At 43.2% G+C, this 19,345-nt stretch overlaps 1 protein-coding gene across 2 annotated transcripts; it reads left to right on the forward strand.

Moving 5' to 3' along the window:
• The first annotated feature begins 146 nt into the window (after positions 1-146).
• Cd59 (CD59 molecule (CD59 blood group)) lies at positions 147-18,457 on the forward strand. Of its 2 annotated transcripts, none has more exons than XM_090347906.1 (4): positions 147-237; positions 7,789-7,873; positions 12,775-12,876; positions 16,284-18,457. In XM_090347906.1, the coding sequence occupies exons 2-4, from the start codon at positions 7,807-7,809 to the stop codon at positions 16,490-16,492; spliced, it is 378 nt and encodes a 125-aa protein (XP_090204032.1). In that variant the 5' UTR covers positions 147-237; positions 7,789-7,806; the 3' UTR covers positions 16,493-18,457. The 2 variants fall into 2 exon arrangements, with proteins under 2 accessions (XP_090204032.1, XP_090204033.1); XM_090347907.1 differs by lacking the exon at positions 147-237 and adding an exon at positions 585-707.
• Positions 18,458-19,345: the final 888 nt, after the last annotated feature.

Raw genomic sequence — 19,345 nt, forward strand, 5'->3', positions numbered from 1 at the left:
GCTCAAAATGACGCGAGGAATCCGGAGGGAGTTTCCTAGGGCGTGGGTCCTGGCCGGGGAGCTGGGCGCGCCGGCTCTCCGCTGCGGCGCGGACCGGCGCGTGTCGGGATTGGGTTCCGCGAGGCGGCGGGGCGGGGCGGGGCGGGGCTGGGCGGGGCGGAGCCCCTCCGCTGGGTGGAAGCCCGGCGGCCTCTGGAGCGGAGCCAGCCAGCGGCCCTCAGTGCTTCAGTGGCGCAGGTACGAGGTGCGGACGCATTGTTCGGCGCAGGTAAGGTCCGAGCGCTGGGGCCGGCTTCGGACGCACGGGCGGGCCGGGACTCGGGGGCTCGCGGCGTCGGGCCCAGGGACGCCAGGAGGCGCCAGGTTTCCCCAGCCGGGCGCCTCAACCTTCCATCATCGCGGGCCTGAAGGGCCTGGCAGGAGCGCTAGCCCCTGGGCGGCCAGCCCAGGACCTAGCGGGCCCCGGGCTTGCAGCTCCACCGGGCTCAGAGGCTCGCGCGCGTTGTCGCCCTGTGTGCTGACTTTTCCCATTCTCCATTCTTGCTCCCGAATCTCCAGGGGAACGCCTGGATCTAAACAAAGAAATCACTCCGAAAGCACGAGGGTCAGGGCCCACCACCCTTTTCATCCACTCCGGTCTGGGTCCGACTTTGGAACTGGACGGAGCAAGACAGCTTTATGTCTTTGGGTCTCCTTAGAGTGTGAAGGTCAGCTTTTACAATAACGTGTATATATATGTGTGTATATAAAATCTACTTTGTCTCATGGTGTTGGTGCGCTGTTGTTAAGTAGCAGTGCTGCTGTTTTCTCTCATTTCCCCATCAGCAACATCATTGGCCTTGCTTCACCAAGCCGCATTTAGCTGTCAGGGTGAAATGAAATTGTGCCAGGAAAGGGAACCTGGTAGTGAGAACAGTTAATTATTCAGGCATTCCGGAATCCTGCTGCAGTTGTGTGTGTTTGCATTGGGGACATTTTTTTTGTTCCAGTTCAAAAGAACTGAGAAGACAAACAAGCCTGGGGGTGGGAAGCAGGAGCAGGGGAGTAATATTTGTCCGGTGGGATGTTCATTTAGGCCAGGTGGACAAAGAGTGAGATCTCATATTAAAAATCACGCGTATCCAGGAAAAAGTGAAAGCTGCTCAAAGAAAAACATTCTATTTTACCTAATGGTCAGGAAGAGAAAAGAGAGCCTTCTAAATACAGAAGAAACAGACAGACACACAGACAGACAGACAGACAGGAAGACAGACAGGCCTTGGTAAGATGGATTTTAGGGTGGGAGTGTCCTGAGGAGAGGTTTTCTTCAGCCACTTACTCAGATCCTGGAACAAGTTCAAAGAGGCTTTGGCAGGGAAATCTGGCAGGTCTGGGTGCTCTTGAGAATTCTGGGTCATCGCTGGCCCAGCACCTGGGTATCTGGGAGGGGCTCTTCCATTGTGGTGGTGGAGTTTTCTAGTCTCTACTTGCTGATGCAGTGTTGCTCTGAATTGTGGTTGACGTACTTGCTACAGCATGTGCAAAGTAGCTAAGGATAAGCAGGCCCTCAGGCACTGCTTACCCCGGATTATGTTCATCCAAATATATGTCCCCAGCCCCTGAGCTACAGAAGCAAGGTGCATCGTCCCCAGTGACTTCTCCACTATCCTGTTGCCTTCAGACTGGTAATTTCATCCTCCTGTGCCTCCATTGATTTCCTATAAAATGAAGATATTAAAGGTTTTGTTTTTAAGGACATGTCTAGTCTTGCAGTTCATCAGCCCCAAGCAGTTAATGGTGTTGTTAAAAATTCTTGGAATCTAGTGGTGGTGGCTCATACCTATAATCCCAGCTACTCAGGAAAATGAGATCTGAGGATCATGGTTCCTAGCTGGGCCTGGTGAAAAAGTCTGTGAGAACACTCTTATCCTTAATTAACCAGTAAAAAGCCAGAAACAGAGCTTTGGCACAAGAGGTAGGATGATGACAACCTTGAGTGAGTGAAAAGGAAAGTATGAAGCCCCCAGTATTCACAACACACACACACACACACACACACACACACACACACACACACACACACACACGCTACACCACATACTTCTTGGGGTATAGCTCAGTGGTAGTAAGATTATACAATGCCTGAGGTGTTCAGTGCCACAAAATATTAAAATAAGAATGATCTCAAATGTATTATAGAAGTTGAATTCTCCCCACCATGCCAGATGCTGGTAGTTCATGCCTATAATCCTAGCTGCTTGGGTTACTGAAATTGGGAGTTTCATGGTCCAAGGATTTTAATGCTATTGTACTTCTTTCCCATACTAAGGTTGCTGAATTAGGTTTGGCTTTTGTTTTTGAGAGTAGGTCAAACCCATGCTGGTCCTGAACTCCTTGGTTCAAATGTTCTTCCCATCTCTGGTAGCAGGGACATGTGTCATGTGTGGCTCTTTTTTTTTTTTTAATTGTTGTGAAACATCACCACAAATTTACCAGCTTAAAACAACACACATTAAACATGGAGTGCTATCATCCCTATAGACTCTGACAAGTGTTTCATTGGGCTTTAAAGCCAAAATGAGAGTATGGGTTTCTTTTCAAAGGCTGTCTTTGCTTATTCAGGCACTGGCCAACACAGTCCTTGTGACTGAAGGATCTTGTTCTGGTTTCCTCGTGAGGTAGGTTGAGGGCCATTATAGCAGTTGAGGGCCATTCTTATGTCCTAGAAGCCACTGTATTTCTTTTTCTTTTCTTTTTTTCTTTTTCTTTTTTCTTTTTCTTTTGCCAGTCCTGGACTTGAGCTCAGGGCCTGAGCGCTGTCCTTGGTCTTTCTCAAAGCTAGAGCTCTACCACTTGAGCCACAGCACCACTTCTGGCTTTTTCTATGTATGTGGTACTGAGGAATCAAACGCAGGTCTTGGTGCATGCTAAGCAAGAACTCTACCACTAGGCCAAACTCCCAGCCCTCCTTTCTTCCTTTTAAGGGCTCTGTGATTACAGAAGGCCAACTGGATAATCCTGACTAATCTCTGTAATTTTAGCCTGTTCACTTGCATGGAAGGCTGCCTGCTACAACAGGTTCTTAGAATAGATTATGACTGCTGGGCGCAGTGGCTCATGCCTGTAAAACTAGCTACTCAAAAGGCTGAGATCTGAGGATCCAGGTTAAAAGTCAGCCCCAGCACTTAAAAAAAAAAAGAGAGAGAGAGAGAGAGATTATTATCTCCAATTACTCACTAGATAGAAAATAGGAAGTGGGGCTGTGGCTCCAGGTGTGGGGTGGTAGCCTTGAGCTAAAGAGTTCAGGAACAACACTCAGAATTTAAGCCCCTTGACTTACAAGGAAAAAAAAAAAAGAATAGAGTTTGACCCCATTTTTTGTAGACACAGGCATTGTTCTGTCTAAGGCAATTGCTTTGTGCACTGGGTCTCCAACCTCTTTCTTCTAATGGGAAGCAGAGATTACATTGACTTTATAGTTGTGTTTTTGTGGGGGGTTTTTGTTGTTGTTCTTTTTGTTTTGCCAGTCCTGGGCCTTCTCAAAGCCTGAGCACTGTCCTTGGGCTTTCTCAAAGCTAGAACTCAACCACTTGAGCCACAGCACCACTTGTGGCTTTTTTCTGTGTACTTGGTACTGAGGAATTGAACCTGGATCTCGAACTCGGATCTTCGTGCATGCTAGGCAAGCACTCTACCACTAGGCCACACTCCTGGCCCCAGGTTTATAGTTCTTTCACATTCATATCATTTTTTGTTGTTTTTTAAAAATATATTTTATTGTAATTAATAGAAGGGTTGCATTATATTCACCAGATAGAAGGTGCATTACCTCACATTGATACCTTTTCTCATGTATTGGTCCCCATTTCCCTCCCACACCCCCACCCCTCATCTTGCTTTCCCCCTTCCCTATCCTATTTCAAATAACCAAATAAACATACAATATATTAGATAACAAGGTAAAATACACCCTCTCCCCCCAATTTGCCTCTTCCTTTTTTTTTCTTTTTTTTCTTTTTTAATCTCAAAACCTACTTTGCCTTAAAGAATTAAGTGTTGCTTAATTCTGGAGGGGTGGGATGATGTGTTCAAAGGTTATAGCAGTTTGTGAAGTAAGAGGAAACCAGCATGACCCCAGGATTCTTCCCTATCTCAGTAGACAGAAATAGTTGATGCCCCAGTTAGACAAGCTAGGCAGGGCAAAGTGGTGAGGGGGAGGGGAGTTGTTAGTGGAAGTGGGTAGGGAGGCTTCTCTGAAGCAAAACAATCTGGGGGGAAAAAGCATAATTTGTGTGCAGTGGAAGTGAGAGACAATTTTTTTTTCCTGGTTGGTCCTGGGGCTTGAACCCTGGGCCTGGCATGGTCCTTGAAACTTTTGCTCAAAGCTAGTGCTATACCATTTGAACCACAGTGCCACTTCTGACTTTTTCTGAATAGTTTATTGGAGGTAGAGTCTCACAGACTTTTGCCTACACTGGCTTTGAACTATGATCCTCAGATCTCAGTCTCCTATAGGCATGAGCCACCAACACCCAGCTGATACACAATTCTAATATTCCTAACCACAAGGGAGCAGTTCACAGAAAAGAGCAGTGGAAAGTCAACATTTTCGAACATATTCTGAGGAAAGGGAAAATTGTCAAAACCATTCCCATGAGGCCTGTTTTTGTTAGATGTATTACTTCATCGTTACAGAGGTGAAGCATAGAGGGATTACAATCATATGAGTCAGGTGATGAGTATATTTCCTTTTGTACAGTTGTTCTTTCATTCTCTCCCAATCCTTACCTCCCATCTCTGCCCATGAGTTGTACAGTTCACCAATGTCCACTGCTCCACTGATCACTGGAGGGTGAAACCCTTTTCTTTTGAGTTCTGTGCCTTCTCCCACCCTTCCAAAGATATACATATGAATATACCATTTATAAGGTAAAAAAGATAAAAGTGTTTCTGTATCTTGGAGTTTGTTTCAGTATGTATATTGTTTTATGTAACTATGAAGAGGCACTTTAACATTGTACCTCAGTGACTTTTTCATACAAATATCCTCTTTTCTCTCACTGTATGTGAGCATCTAGAATCCTGAATAATTTGTCATCTCCCAGTGTATTTTAGATCTGACTAAAAATAAAAACCCTCCTCCCTCCCTCTGTAACCCTAAACCCTCTCTCTAAAAACAATACTCTCCTCCCTCTGTAACTTATTCGAAAACATTAAATGTCTCAGATATACCTTTACAAATAGTTCTGGTTCCTTTAACATGTTTCCACAGCTATTAATTTTGTTGTCCTTATAAAAGAGAAAAAAAAGCAGAAATGTGATATCTTAATGAAAAACATTTGCAGGTCTGAGCCTTGGAGTTCATTTTGATAAATATTATTTTATGTTTTCAGAGGCACATAGGCATTGCACCTTTGTGTACTCCCCTGAGAGGATTCTCTTGGTCTCACTATATGTGAATGCCTAGAGTCCTGTATAATTTATCATGCCTTGATATATTTTAGATCTAGCTTTCACATATAAGAGAAAGCATGGGCTGTTGGTCTCTCCGGGAATTATAGCCATTTTGACAGTGGCTTTTATTTTGGTTTCTCTTCATGGCTGCCTAGCTGTTTAGCATGGAACTGGACAATCAGCCACCCATCTCCCTGTCATTGAACTGTATGCCACTTGTATATCTTGTTATAAGGTTGTAACCTTGACTTTTTTTTTTTTTTTTACTCCTGTGATGAATAAGTGATTATTACTAATAAGGAATTTGGGGTCAAGCTAATGAGTCAGTCAGAATGAATCTGCCCTGCAACTAAGGCTATCTTAATTTATTCACTCACCCATATGATATGTTCCAGTAAGTAAGCTCACTTGTGTTATTTTTATGGGTCTTATGCACAGTGACTTAGGACTGTTTCTAGTAATTCAGTCTACCCACTTTCAAAGGAGAAAGGCTTAGTGCTGTTTATCTTCTTTGAGGATTACAAATATGTAGTACATTCTTTGCAAGAACTAAACATCTTTGAGAACCACAGCAGTAACATGAGACTAGTACATTGGGCAAAGCCACTGTCACCAACAAGGCCTGGTATGTTTACATAAGGGGAGTTGCTGGCATTTTCTTGGCATGTCTGACTTCAGTGGAAAATGAGCAGCCTTTGTGGACCGAGATCTTAACAAAAATGTTATCAAATAGCTGTACAAAGCGCGATTACAATTTTATCTACCATCAAGTCATTTCTTCAAAACATTTAAAATGGAGGTTGTTTTAGGCACGAGAGGTTTTTTCCTTCTCAAAATTCTGACACAGACTTAACCAAAAGAAAAATGGTACAAGACTATTGCAAAGGAAACTTTTGTAATGTGCATATTTCTGATTAGAAATGGATTTGTGATAGACTATTTAATGAAGGACAGTAAGAGGTAATGGCTCAGAAAAAAAAAGTCATAGATCCTTCTGAGGCTTAATTGCTATTATTATTTTTGTTTTTTTTTTCTTTTTGCCAGTCAGGCATGGGCACTGTAATTGGGCTTTCTCAAGGATAGCACTCTGCCACTTGAGCCACAGCACTAGGCTATGCTCCTGGCCCCTTCTTGAACACTTTTTGCTCAAGGCTAGCGCTCTACCACTTGAGCCATAGCACCACTTCTAGCTTTTTCTGAGTATATGGTACTAAGGAATGGACCCCAGGGCTTCGTGCATGCTAGGCAAGCATTCTACCAATTGCTGTTATTCTTGAGGATGTTTACAAAATACTTTACAATTAATCAACTACTCATTTTTTATATCCTTCCCCCATCTCTACCCAGAATCCTAGCATGAGGATCAAGCAGGAAGCTAGCAATGTGTTAGGAAAGTGGTGGTGCCTTGCTTATAAAGGAATGCCAGGCCATCTTTGTCTGTCCCCTGTTCTTTCATAGGACTCAGTATTTTTCTTGTTTGGACAGTGCCAGATAACTGACTACCCAGATCTGGGCGATGATCCTGTAGTCCTAGGATTCTCAAACTGAGGAGGGCATGTGGCTCACTTGATCTCCAGCCTCAGTCTAAGTCCTGGCCCATGGGGTCCCGAAAGCTCCCACTTCCTTTTTTCAGGATGAGCCCAGGAGTGGAGGATAGCTTGCTAGGCAAAGCTTTGAACACTGGAGGATTCAAAACTTCTTGTGCTTTGGTTTCATTATTGGCTGAAAGGAGGGCTTCAGCCTATACCTTTCTTCTTGCCTGATACCTATGGATGATTTACATAATAAGATTAATAATTGAAGTTACCCACAACCTCCCTTGCCTTCCCTAAAGTGGGCACAGAGTGTCCCTGTGGCACTTGTTATGGGCCTGGCCTGGGGCAGAAGCCCTCTGGTTCAATTTATAGCTTGTGGTGGGGCCAGAAGAGCAGGAGGTGCTCTTCAATTAATTTTAATTGATTAATTTTAATTAATTAAAATTTCCTCTGAATTTTCTTACATCTTCATTAGGCTACACAACCCATATTGGAACTGGGTTAATTCAATGGTATGTGGCTACTATGGGTTGGAGCTAGCTTGTGGTCTGGGAATTGCAGACTAAATCTAGTGAGCTTCAGTTGTCTACCCCACTAAGATGCATATTTCTTCAGTAAGTAGGTCTGAATTTAGGCAGGAGGAAGAAACTAGCACAGCTATACTGAATGTACTCTCTTCTGGAAATTTCCCGTTTGTGTTATGTGTGGTAGCGTCCTGTCCCATTTCCTAAAGGCCCTCTTGGTATCCTGTTCTCAAGTTTGTACATAATTTGCAAGCATATTATTGGTCCATGATGTTCTTCTTGTCGCTCCCTTCCAGGCTCTGTGAACAGACACAATGAGAAATATCGGAGGATTCAGGCTGCTCGGGTTCCTGCTTATCCTGGCGGCCCTCTCATACTCAGGTGTGTGGTCCATACTCTACACATGGGTACTTTCTACACATGGCCATCAGCTTCCTTTCTCATAAGGACCTGGGAGACTAAGCTGATGCCACTAGACTCTGTCCCAGTTCTTCTTTCATGCCTTGCTTTGGTTCTTTTGCTTTCAGTGTGTTCTAGGCCCAGGGTTGTATACCATTTTCTATGTTATGGCTTTACCCTCCATGAGCTCATCTTGAATTACAGAGTTGCTCTATGCAGGGGGTTGGGGATTGGGTATGACTCGGTCATACCCTTCATAGCTTGGGGAATCCAGTAAATGCTAGTCCTAATAAGGTGTGCTATACTCAGACTCTTCTGTGCTCTCGCCTGCCAGTAACTTCTCCTGTGCTCCAGTGAGCACAGTAAGGGGAGGAAGTAGCAGCTAAATTAACTAAGGCTTATAGCACTGAAAGTGAATCAGTAACCTAAGCATTTTACATGTGTTTGCTTATATATCATCGTGCCAATCTAATGACATCAGTTCAGGTCATACAACTAAGGGCCAAAGATATTAAATAACTTATAAAAGAATATCCAGAAGTACAATGCAAAAATATGTGCCCAGCCTGGCACCAGTGTTTCTTCATCTCTGTTTGGCGCCACCCTTCCCTTGGGCTTGCCGTCCCACACCCACACCTGTCTGTACATCCTTCCTCAGATTTCTGCAGGAAGTTGTCTGGGTCTTGGTCTCCATAAACAATAGGAATGCCCAGATGACTTGCTTTGCTTCAGGAATGACATGTTTGTATGATGTGGTTAAGCCATTCTGGCTCTACTGATTTTTTTTTTTGAATGGGGGAATGGGTGGAGAAGGAAACAAGAAAGAACTAGAAACCCAACAAGTAATTTAAAATACTGAAGGTTTTGAGGGTGGTGGAGTATATTATTTTGATGGCCTATCTTATGCCAAAGCTTATCTCATATTGTCTCTAGCCCTCCTGGAATGTACAGGGATACATAGGAGACTATATAGAAACAAGGGAGTAGCTTGTCCAAGAACACTCTTGAACTCTCCTTTCTCTCTCTCCTTGTGCTGCTACTGGGGCTTGAACTCAGGGACTCTGGGACTTGCATTCTTACTTAGCATTTTTTTTTTAAATTACCACTGGTGGTCTACCACTTGAATCACACCTTCATCTTTTTGCTGGCTAATTAAAGACAAGATTCTTCTGGATTTGTATGCCTGAATTGACTTCCAGTCACCATTCCTTAGCTCAGAGATCTCAGCTCCCAAGTAGCTAGCATTATAAACATGAGCCATTGGCACCTGTTCCCCCTCCCCGCCTTTTTTTCCCCCTAGTCCAGGGGCCTGAACTCTAGGAAAGTAGGTCTGTACACTTTCCTTGAACTCCTTTTTGTTGGACTAGCACTCTGCCACTTTGAGCTACAGCATAACTTCTGGAATTTTCTGTGATTAACTGGAGAGAAGAATCTCAAAGACTTTTATGCTCAGGCTGGCTTTGAACCACAATCCATATATCTCAGCCTCCTGAGTAGCTAGGATTACAGGTGTGAGCCACTGGTACCTTGGCCTTCGTTCTCGTTTTTAGAATTAAAAATAAGAAGGGAGCTGGGAGTTGGCCTAGTGGTAGAGTGCCTGCCTAGCATGCATGCAGACTCGGGTTCGATTCCTTGGTACCACATACATAGAAAAAAGCTGAAAGTGGTGCTGAGGCTCAAGTGGTAGAGCTCTAACCTTGAGAAATCCCAAGGACAGGGCTCAGGCCCTGAGCACAAGCCCAGGACTGGCAAAAAATAAAAAAAAAATAAGAACAAATCATGACTCCATGCCCACCTCTCTTGTTAACCCTAGAATTCTGTCATAGTAGGCTATCGTGTTGTGTACCTGTATCACAGAACTACATGACTCCTCAGTTATAAAGCCTATCACTTCTCGTTTCTAGAAGTCTACTTCTGTGTGACAGGTCTGAGGGTGGGTCATTTGAAGTGTGAAGCATGGTCATGTGTATACACCTAAGAGACTTCCTTTGCTCTCTCGAACTCTGAGGGGCCTCTGGGGGACTTCATGACATAGGCCAATGTGCCCTAGGCAGAAACACCTCATAGGCAGATAATGGCATTTACCTCTCACAATTTCCTCTCTGAACCTGGGAAAGGACACCCCAGGAGCTGGTGGCTTAGACACTCAGCTTCCCTTCCCTCATCCACACTTAGTAGCCAGAATACCATCATCCATGGATGTGTTGCTTGTCTCTGACTTCAGCTTATCCCCACAATCTGTACTATTTCCCTCTCACCATTCAAGGCAGTTGAAAAGCTATCTTGGTTAAACTGAAACTGAGTTTTAGAAGTAATAGTCTGGGTGTGAGTCTCAGTTCTGTCATTTAGTATTGGTATGTCTGTGGATAAGTTGGTTAGCATTTTCATTTTCTCTTACAAAATGGGGATGGAGTTCCTTAACCCCACCATACAACTCTATGAAGAGGCCAGTGACTCACATTTATTATCTGAGCCACTCAAGGAGGCAGTGATTGACTTAAGATCATAACTCAAGGCCAGCCTGGGCAAAAAGTTAATAAGAACCTACTTCAACAAATGGGGACCAAAAAACCCCCATGAGATCCTATTTGAAAAGTAAAGCCAAAAGGGCTGGAGGCATGGCTCAAGTGGTATAAAATGAGTTCAAACCCAAGTTAAAAAATTTTATGAGTAGCATATAGGTACACAGATATTGGAACACTAAATGAATATATTAGCTAGGATTATTTCTGCCCCATAAAAGTTCCAAACTGGGCCTTGATTCTCCATTAGGAAGCCAAATGTACTCTGGCTCTAGCCAGTAGACCATTCACTCTTACAGATGATCTTCTCAAAATGGCCCTCCAATAGCCAGGCTAGGACAACCCCTGCTTCCTCCATTCTTTCTTTTTCCTTGTAAGTATATATACACACCTGGCACATGGAAGGGACTGGAGAGAAAGGGTCCCTTTTCCTTTTGTTATGTACCCCTCCTTCCTAAAGAGAGTTAATGCTGACCAATGGGTGAGCAAGCAGATCTGACTAAATTGCTGCCACAGAATAGGGCTGGCCCTGGCTCCATCCCTTTATATAAAGCTGCATTTCCTTGGATGGTCACTTTATCTCTCCAGGCATCTTTCTTGCTCACTGGAAACAAAGTAGGGGAGGGAGTTTTATTTGGTGATGTTTCAAGGAGTTAATCTACACCTTTCCCAAATCAGAAAATCTTCATGGGTGGAATTTTGCACCCACGAAGATGGGATGAAAGTGCTACAAGGAGCTGGTGCAGTGGCTCATGCCTGTAATTCTAGCTACTCAGGAGGCTGAGATCTGAGGATCAAGGTTCAAAGCCAGCCCAGGAACAAAAGGATTTGAGACTCTTATCTCTAATTAACCTCTAGAAAATAGGAAATGGGGCTTGGCCCAAGGATAAGGTGGTAGCCTTGAGCTGAAGAGCTCAGGGACAACACCCAGGCCCAGGGGTAGGGCTGTAGCCTTGAGCTGAAGAGCTCAGGGACAGGGCCCAGGCCAAGTTCAAACCCCATGATCCACAAAAAAATAAATAAATAAAAAAAATAGTGCTACATGGAGCCTGGTTGCTGACTTATGTTCAGACTGTGGACCTGCTTTTTACCCAACTTCTTGAAAAATCTGAGGCCTTCAAACGGGATGTCAGTTCTTAGGCTCCAAAACCTACACTTGGAGCCAGTTGCTGTGTAATCTTTAGATGCTCAAGAGACTAAGATCTGAGAAATGCTGAGAAGTAAGATTGAAAGTCAGCCTGGGAAGATAAATCCAAAAGATTCTTTTTTTTTTTTTTTTTTTTTTTTTGGTCATAGGGCTTGAACTTTGGGCCTGGGCATTGTCCCTGAGCTCTTTGGCTCAAGGCTACCACCCTACTCCTTGAGCCACAGCACCACTTCCCATTTTTTAGTGATTAACTGGAGATGAGTCTCACAGACTTTAGAGTGCCGGGCTGGCTTTAGATTGGCCTCAATCATCAGATCTCGGCCTCTTGAGTAGCTCTGATTACAAGTGTGAGTCACGGCTTTCCAAAAGATTCTTATCTCCAATTTACTAGCAGAACACTAGAAGCAGAAGTAACTCCAGTAGTACAGCACCCACCCTGGGTGAAAAAACAAAACAGCAAGCAAGAGTGCAAGTCCCTAGTTCAAGTCCCCATACTGGCACCAAGAGAAAAAGCATTAAAACAAACATCAACACTAAAATCCTTTAGAAGTGAAAATGAAAATGTCACACCATCACTGTGGGTAAAGGCGTTGCAATCACACTCGGCAGTCACCAACATGAGCTACTCCAGCACCCTGGTCCCCTGCATTCTTTTCTGCATTCTTCTGCATGCCTTTTGCTGTTTTCACAGGGGATTTTTCTCCTATAAACCATCTCTTATAAGTCTAGGTGTAAGTTCATTTTTCTTTGCAAAACCCAAGGAATCATAAATCATCCCAAAGCCAGATGTCTTGCTGTCACCAACATATGTTCTGATTCTAAAGACAAAGATGGCATTCTGTGTGGGCTTAAATATTTTGACTACTTTCTTCTTTTCTTCTTGCTCTTCCTCCTCCATCCCCCATATTCCCCCCCCGCCCCCAAGTTTTTCTCTGTGCTCAGGCTGAAGGACTTGGGTGCTCATTTGTTTCCTCAGAATAATTGGTGGGCTGTCAGCTTCCCAGTGGGGATGGTGACAGTGTCATGGTAATAATGGTGACTGAGCACTAGGCAGCCAGGGAGGAAAAGAGCAGACCTCACCCCATGCTCCTAGAGGTAGTGTAGTGAGCTGTGTTTTCCCCAACCAGGGATGAAGTCAGTTATAGTTTAATAGGTTCCTTTGTTTGTTTTGTTGTTGTTAAAGACATTCTGATAGGCTTTCTTCTTGATTCTAGGTTATAGCCTCATCTGTTACCACTGTATTAACCCAGTTACAGAGTGCAAATCCAACTCGACCTGTGCATCTAACCTCGATGCATGTCTCGTTGCACAATCTGGTAAGAGCATCCCTGACCCATGTCTCCTACATGTCACCCAGAACGAGAGCCTCAGATATGTGGGCCACTCTAGCTCTTGTTCATCTTGTATGCCACAAGTAATATTTATCATTTGTTCGTTCCAGCTGTGTATTGGACACTTTCCATTGCGTGTGTGTGTGTGTGTGTGTGTGTGTGTGTGTGTGTGTTACTCAAATTTGAGCTCAGAGCCTTGTGGTTGCTAGGCAGGTGCTCTACCACTTGGGGCAGGCCTTCAGCCTATTTAAAAAATTTTGTCCTTCTCACCTACCTACTACTGGTCTTTTATTTGGATATGTCAAAAAAAAAAAAAAAAGCCAGTAGCTCTGATTAAACAGTAGATCCTAGTCAAGATCTGAACATGGAAATATATTCGATTGAATAACTTTTGTTTTTATCAGTGACACTGTGCTGTCTCCCAAATTTCTTACAGCCTTTAGTGTGCCCAAGCTAGAATGCTAGGGATGTAAATATAAAGGACATATATAAAAAAATTATGGCAGTGACCTGTGTGGCTGTCTCAAATGATTCAATGTTAGTCTCATTCCATGGGTATCCTGTACTTCTAGAGTCCTAAAGGGACGCAAGACAAGGTAGAAGTAAGAAGGCTAAAGGGGAGAGGGAATCCTGAGAGAAATAACCACAAGAACCCCAGTTGAGGTGATCTCATGAGAGCAATGTTCAGAAGTGGGCATTGGGGTGTGCTAGTGGGCACAAGTTGCTTTAATCTACATTTTCCAAATTCGCTAAACTATACAACTCTCCATTTCCATAATTGCTATTAAAATAGAGGTTAGCAAATTGTAGAGGAAGGAAACCAGCAAAAGCATGCTGTTTTACTGGTTTGAACAGATGCATGATATCAGTAAGAAAAGCCAGTTTCTTCAAGGTAGTCTTGGGTATAAAAATATAACCGCTGGGCGGGGTGTTCATGCCTATAATCCTAGCTACTCAGCTACTCAGGAGGCTGAGCTCTGAGGATCACAGTTCAAAGCCAGCCCAGGTGCTAAAGTCTGTGAGATTCTAATCTCCAGTTAACCAGCAGAAAACCAGAAGTAGCTCTGTGGCTCAAGGGGTAGGGAGGTAGCCTTGAGCTGAAGAGCTCAGGGACAATGCCCAGGCCCAGAGTTCAATTCCCACAACCATCCCCCCAAAATATATAAAATATATATATTTATTTATTTATTTATATGTGTGTGTATACGTATATGTGTATATGTATATCTCCCAGGCCTACATCACTTTTTTGTTGGTTGGTCGTGGGGTTGAACTCAGCCTGGACACTGTCCCTGAGCTCTTCAGCTCAAGACTAGTGCTGTACCACATTGAGCCATAGCACCACGTCTGGTTTTCTGGTAGTTAATTGGAGATAAGAGTCTCATAAACTTTTAGACTCATGTGCCGGGGCTGGCTTTGAACCGCAGTCTTCAGATCTCAGCCTCCTGAGTAATTAGGATTACAGGTTTGAGCCACCACCTGATCCTTACTTTTTTTGGCCACTCCTGGGGCCTGGGGCTTGATCTCAAGGCCTGGGCACTGTCCCTTAGCTTCTTTTGCTCAAGGCTGTCACTGTACCACTTAAGGCATAGCACCACTTCCAGCTTTTTCTGTTTAGGTGATACTGAGGAATTGATCCCAGGGCTTCCTGCATGCTAGAGAAGCACTCTACTGCTAAGCCACATTCCAAGCCATAGGTCTACATTTCTGAAATAAAAATGAAAAGCCTCACACAGACTCTTCCCAGTGTCAGAATCAAAGAATTATAAACATGTCAGATAAACTCATCAGGACTTGGAGAAAGCCCACAGGTTCAGAAAAAAACCTACATGAAAGAGGATTTATTTCCTTAGAACAGAGAACTCCTTTCATAAGTGTAAGGCCCCAGTCGAATGCTCCTGTGTAAGAATCAGGAGTATCTGATAATTTTGCTATGAACTCCTGGAATGCAGCTAAAATTCCAAGCTCCACATGTAAAGTTCTTGATTCTTTAGGGGACAGTCCCTCCTCTCCACCAAGAGCCATTGTTAACTCATTGTTAAATGAAGAAACTATAGGAATGTCATTTGCCAGTTAATTCTTCCACAAACATCTAATTCAAATGCACAAGGGGAAATTATGTGAGCCATATTTTCCCTCTGCTGTATATAGACTGGGAATATTGAACCTCTGTGGTCACTTGAGGGTGGTTAAAAGAGAGAATGAGTATAACAGTAAAGTCTAGAAGAGAGGGAAGTATTGGGTACTGACTCAAGTGCCATTTACTGGCCTTGCAGCAGTATAAACTATGCTAAATGTACTTAAGAATCTTGAAAAGAGCTTTTGCTTGTTTGTTTTTGTTTGGTTGGTTTTTTTTGCCAGTCCTGGGGTTGAGCTCAGGGCCTGAGCACTGTCCTTGGATTTTTCTCAAGGCTAGAGCTCTACCACTTGAGCCTCAGCACCACTTGGCTGGCTTTTTCTAAGTACGTGGTACCAAGGAATCGAACCTGGGTCTTCATGCATGCTAGGCAAGCACTCTACCACTAGGCCAAACTCCCGGCCCGAAAAGAGCCTTTGATGGCAGCGACAAGTGGTCATTCCATGATGATATTGAGTGAGGGCCACACTGAGGGGGCCAAGTCAGAAACTGTTGATCTAGGTAGATTTGAGCCAAGTCCTTCAAAACTGTGTGGAGCCGGCCACCAGTAGCTCACGCTTGTAATCCTAGCTATTCAGGAGGCTGAGATATGAGGATCCTGGTGCAAAGCTAGTCCAGGCATGAAAGTCTATGAGATTTTTTATCTGCAACTTAACCATTAAAAAACTGGATTGAAACTGTAGCTCAAGTAGGAGAGTACCAGCCTTGAATGAAAAACCTAAGACTGTACCTCTGTTCTTGAGCTCCAGTCCCTAATTAACTCATTAATTCATTAATGGACTGAACTGGAGATCATATTGAACAAGACATATACTAAGCTCAAAAGGCAAAAATATTGCATGTTTTGTTTTTTTATTAACTATATCTAAAATGATGAGATGATGCTGATGATGATAGTGGTGATAATGATAGTGATGATGATGATGATGATGATGATGATGATGATAATGATGATGATGGATGATGGGTGATGAATGTCTGAGAAAATAGCAGGAAAGGATAGTATACTAAGGAGTAAAGAAAATTTCATACATACATGTAAAAACTGGCTTTAATGAGACTTTGGTTTTATAGGAAAGTTTCATTTAGAAGTATGTCATCAATCATATTGCTTCACAACCACCTGACTGACTCTTCTTGCCTAGACCTTTCTCATTCCCCCAGGATAAGTTCTGAGAAGTAGAATGAAAGGTCCAAGGAGGCATGGAACTTTACCCACGTGATTTCTTACCTCTTGTGTATCATCTCTCCACAGGGTCCCGAATCTATCACCAGTGTTGGGCAATGAGGGATTGTAATTTCGAATTCATTTCCAACCGACTAGGAGAGCCTGATCTCCAGTACAGATGCTGCCAGAAAGACTTTTGTAACTACAGACTTTCTGGAGCATCAGCCGCCTTATCAGGGAAGATGGTGTTGCTGGCGATCTCATTTCTGGCAGCAGTGTGGGACCTTTATCTCTAATGCAACACCAGAGGATATCTCCTAAGCTCCTCCACTTTCCTATCTCCCCATTTTCTTATTGCTTTTGCTGCTGCACACCAAAGCCTTTATTGTATTCTAATTGGTTATTGTTGAGAAAGAATAAAATTATCTTGAACATCTTAGATAAGAGAAAGGGATCAGAGAAACTAGAAAGACCCCATGCTGTATTCAGGAAAGACTCCCCAAAAGAGATGTAGAGGAGTGAAGATGTAGGAGTAACCTGAGGAGGTCGCTTCTCTTCATCCTTTACTCTTTTTTTTTTTTTTTTGGTGAGTTGTGGGGCTTGACCTCTGGACCTGGGCACTGTCTCTGAGCTCTTCAGCTCAAGGCTAGTGTTCTACTATGAGCAACAGTACCACTTCCGGTTTTCTGGTAGTTAATTGGAGATGAGTCTCACAGATGGACTTTCGGATTTTCGTGCCAGGCTGGCTTTGAACCGCGATCCTCAGATCTCAGCCTCCTTAGTAGCTAGGATTGCAAGCGTGCTTGGCTCAACATAAAACTTTTATCAGTCGTGTGCTACTGGCTCATGCCTATAAGCCTAGCTTCTTAAGAAATTGAAATCTGAAGGTCATGTTCAGAAAGCCTGTGAGCTTCTTATTCCTAATTAGCCATCAAAAAGCTGGAAAGTGGACCTATGTCTCAAGTTGTAGTTGTGTAGCCTTGAACAAAAAACCTAAGGGACAGTGCTTAGGTCCTGTGTTCAAGCCCAAGTATCACCACAAACAAAAGGAAACAAACTTTCACAACTTCACAGCTCTTGTATTACCATGCAGGCATGCCAAAAGTTCTAGGTATGAGTGTCAGCCAAAGCTGTACATTAAAGATTAGATCTAGGAATGTGAATGTGCTAAGTCACACTCCTAGGCCAAGCAATTAGCTATTTAATACAAAGCAATTGGAATCCCTTTGTCTTAGTCAGAAGATGTACAGTAGACAAGGAGGACATACTTTCTAAATGGCAGTACATAGAAACACAAGGTCTGTCTCTAGGCAGTTACCAATGACAGAAAAGAGAGATTACTACACATAATTAAAGAATAAACACTCCAAGCCAAAGTACAGTTACTTCAAATGTAGTAGGAGAAAAAATGTTCCTTTGCACAGTTATAGAATAAATGTTTGTAGGAGCCAGGCACTGGTGGGTCACAGCTGTAATCCTAGCTATTCAGGAGGCTGAGATCCGAAGATCACAGTTCAGAGCCAGCCCTGCATGAAAGTCCATGAGACTCTTTTATTTTTCTTCCAGTCCTGGGGTTTGAGCATGCTAGGCAAGCATTCTACGCTACCCCCCATGCCCTGAGATTCTTATCTTCAATTAATCACCAAAAAGCAGGGGGTGGCGGTGTGGCTCAAAGAGCATTAACTTTGAGCTGAAGAGCTCAGGCTCAGAGTTCAAGCCTCATGACCAAAAAAAAAAAAAAAAAGAATAAATGTGATGTTACCATTAATAACAAGAGATATGTGGATGTATTTTGCCTGATGGTATTATTGTTTTCTAGTTGATTAATCATAGCTTATGTAAAATATAGACTTGTAGAAATTACTATCATAGTCACAAATGGAATTTTTCACAGCTCTGCTTCCTCAAAAAGGACAGTTTTTCCTTTTCTCTTTGGCTACTGGTAAATAACTCCCAAGACCATGTAGATTTAAGCCTTTATATTCTTATGATCTTATCAGTATTTAACAGTGTAATACATTTTTTTGCACATGAGGAAGGAATTTTGTTTTTTGAAGCAGTGTCTTGCCATGTAGCTCAAGCTGTCCTCTAACTCACCCTCCTGCCTCAAAGCCCCTGGGTCCTGTGATTACAGGCATATACCACCACACCCAGCTAAACAAATACCCAGGTAGAACCTGTATAAAAACCAAATGCATATATAATCTCTTAGCTAACAATGCAGTAATATACTTTTCTGAAAATAAAATTAATAAAATGGATCAGTGTGGTTATTGTTTTGGAAGAATAGCGTACACACACACATACACGCGCGCGTGTTTAATGGTAGCAACTGAAAGAAGAAATCTTTGGCAGGAGTGACTTTCCTGTCATGATGCCTTTACTACAGCATTGACAATAGAGATTTAGAGATATCCTCATCACCACCTAGAGTCGCCTTGATGACCTGTGTTCTCTTTCCTCTTTCACTTCCAAGATACTTTACTTGGAGTCATTTTCATCAAAAGGATCTTTTTTCTGCCTGAGGAAATCTAGACCATGCCCACAGCTGTTGGCTAAGCAAAGAAGCTAATGTTGACTCACTGAAGCAAAAAAATAAAAAAATTGTTGAACTGTAGGAAATGTATCCAGACTCAGAATCTAAGAGTTCCAGTTCAGTGTGAGAATGGCTGGCTGCCATCTTGGGTCATGCCTCTACTTCTTGGCTAGAGTATACTGGGGAGAGAGAAGGATTTTATATAGTTTTTTTGTGTGTGTGTGTGTGTGTATGCTGGTATTGGGGCCCTGTCCTTTAGCTTTTTCACTCCATACTCTACCACTTGAGCCATAGCTCCACTTCTGGCTTTTAGGTGGTTAATTAGAAGTAAGTATCACACACTTTTCCTGACTTGAAAGAGAGTCGGATTTTTTTTTTGTTTTTTTTTGTTTGTTTGTTTTGTTTTTGCCAGTCTTGGGCCTTGAACTCAGGGTCTGGGCACTATCCTTGGGATTTCTCAAGGAAAAGCTCTACCACTTGAGCCACAGCACCATTCCTGGCTTTTTTGCTATGCATGTGGTACTGAGGAATTGAATCCATGTCTTGGCGCATGCTAGACAAGCACTCTACCACTAGGCTAAACTCCCAGCCCTGTTTTTTTGTTTTTTTGTTT

This window comes from Megascapheus bottae, chromosome 16 (genome assembly GCF_031878675.1).
Source record: "Megascapheus bottae isolate mThoBot1 chromosome 16, mThoBot2.hap1, whole genome shotgun sequence".
NCBI classification, from domain to species: Eukaryota; Metazoa; Chordata; class Mammalia; order Rodentia; family Geomyidae; genus Megascapheus; species Megascapheus bottae.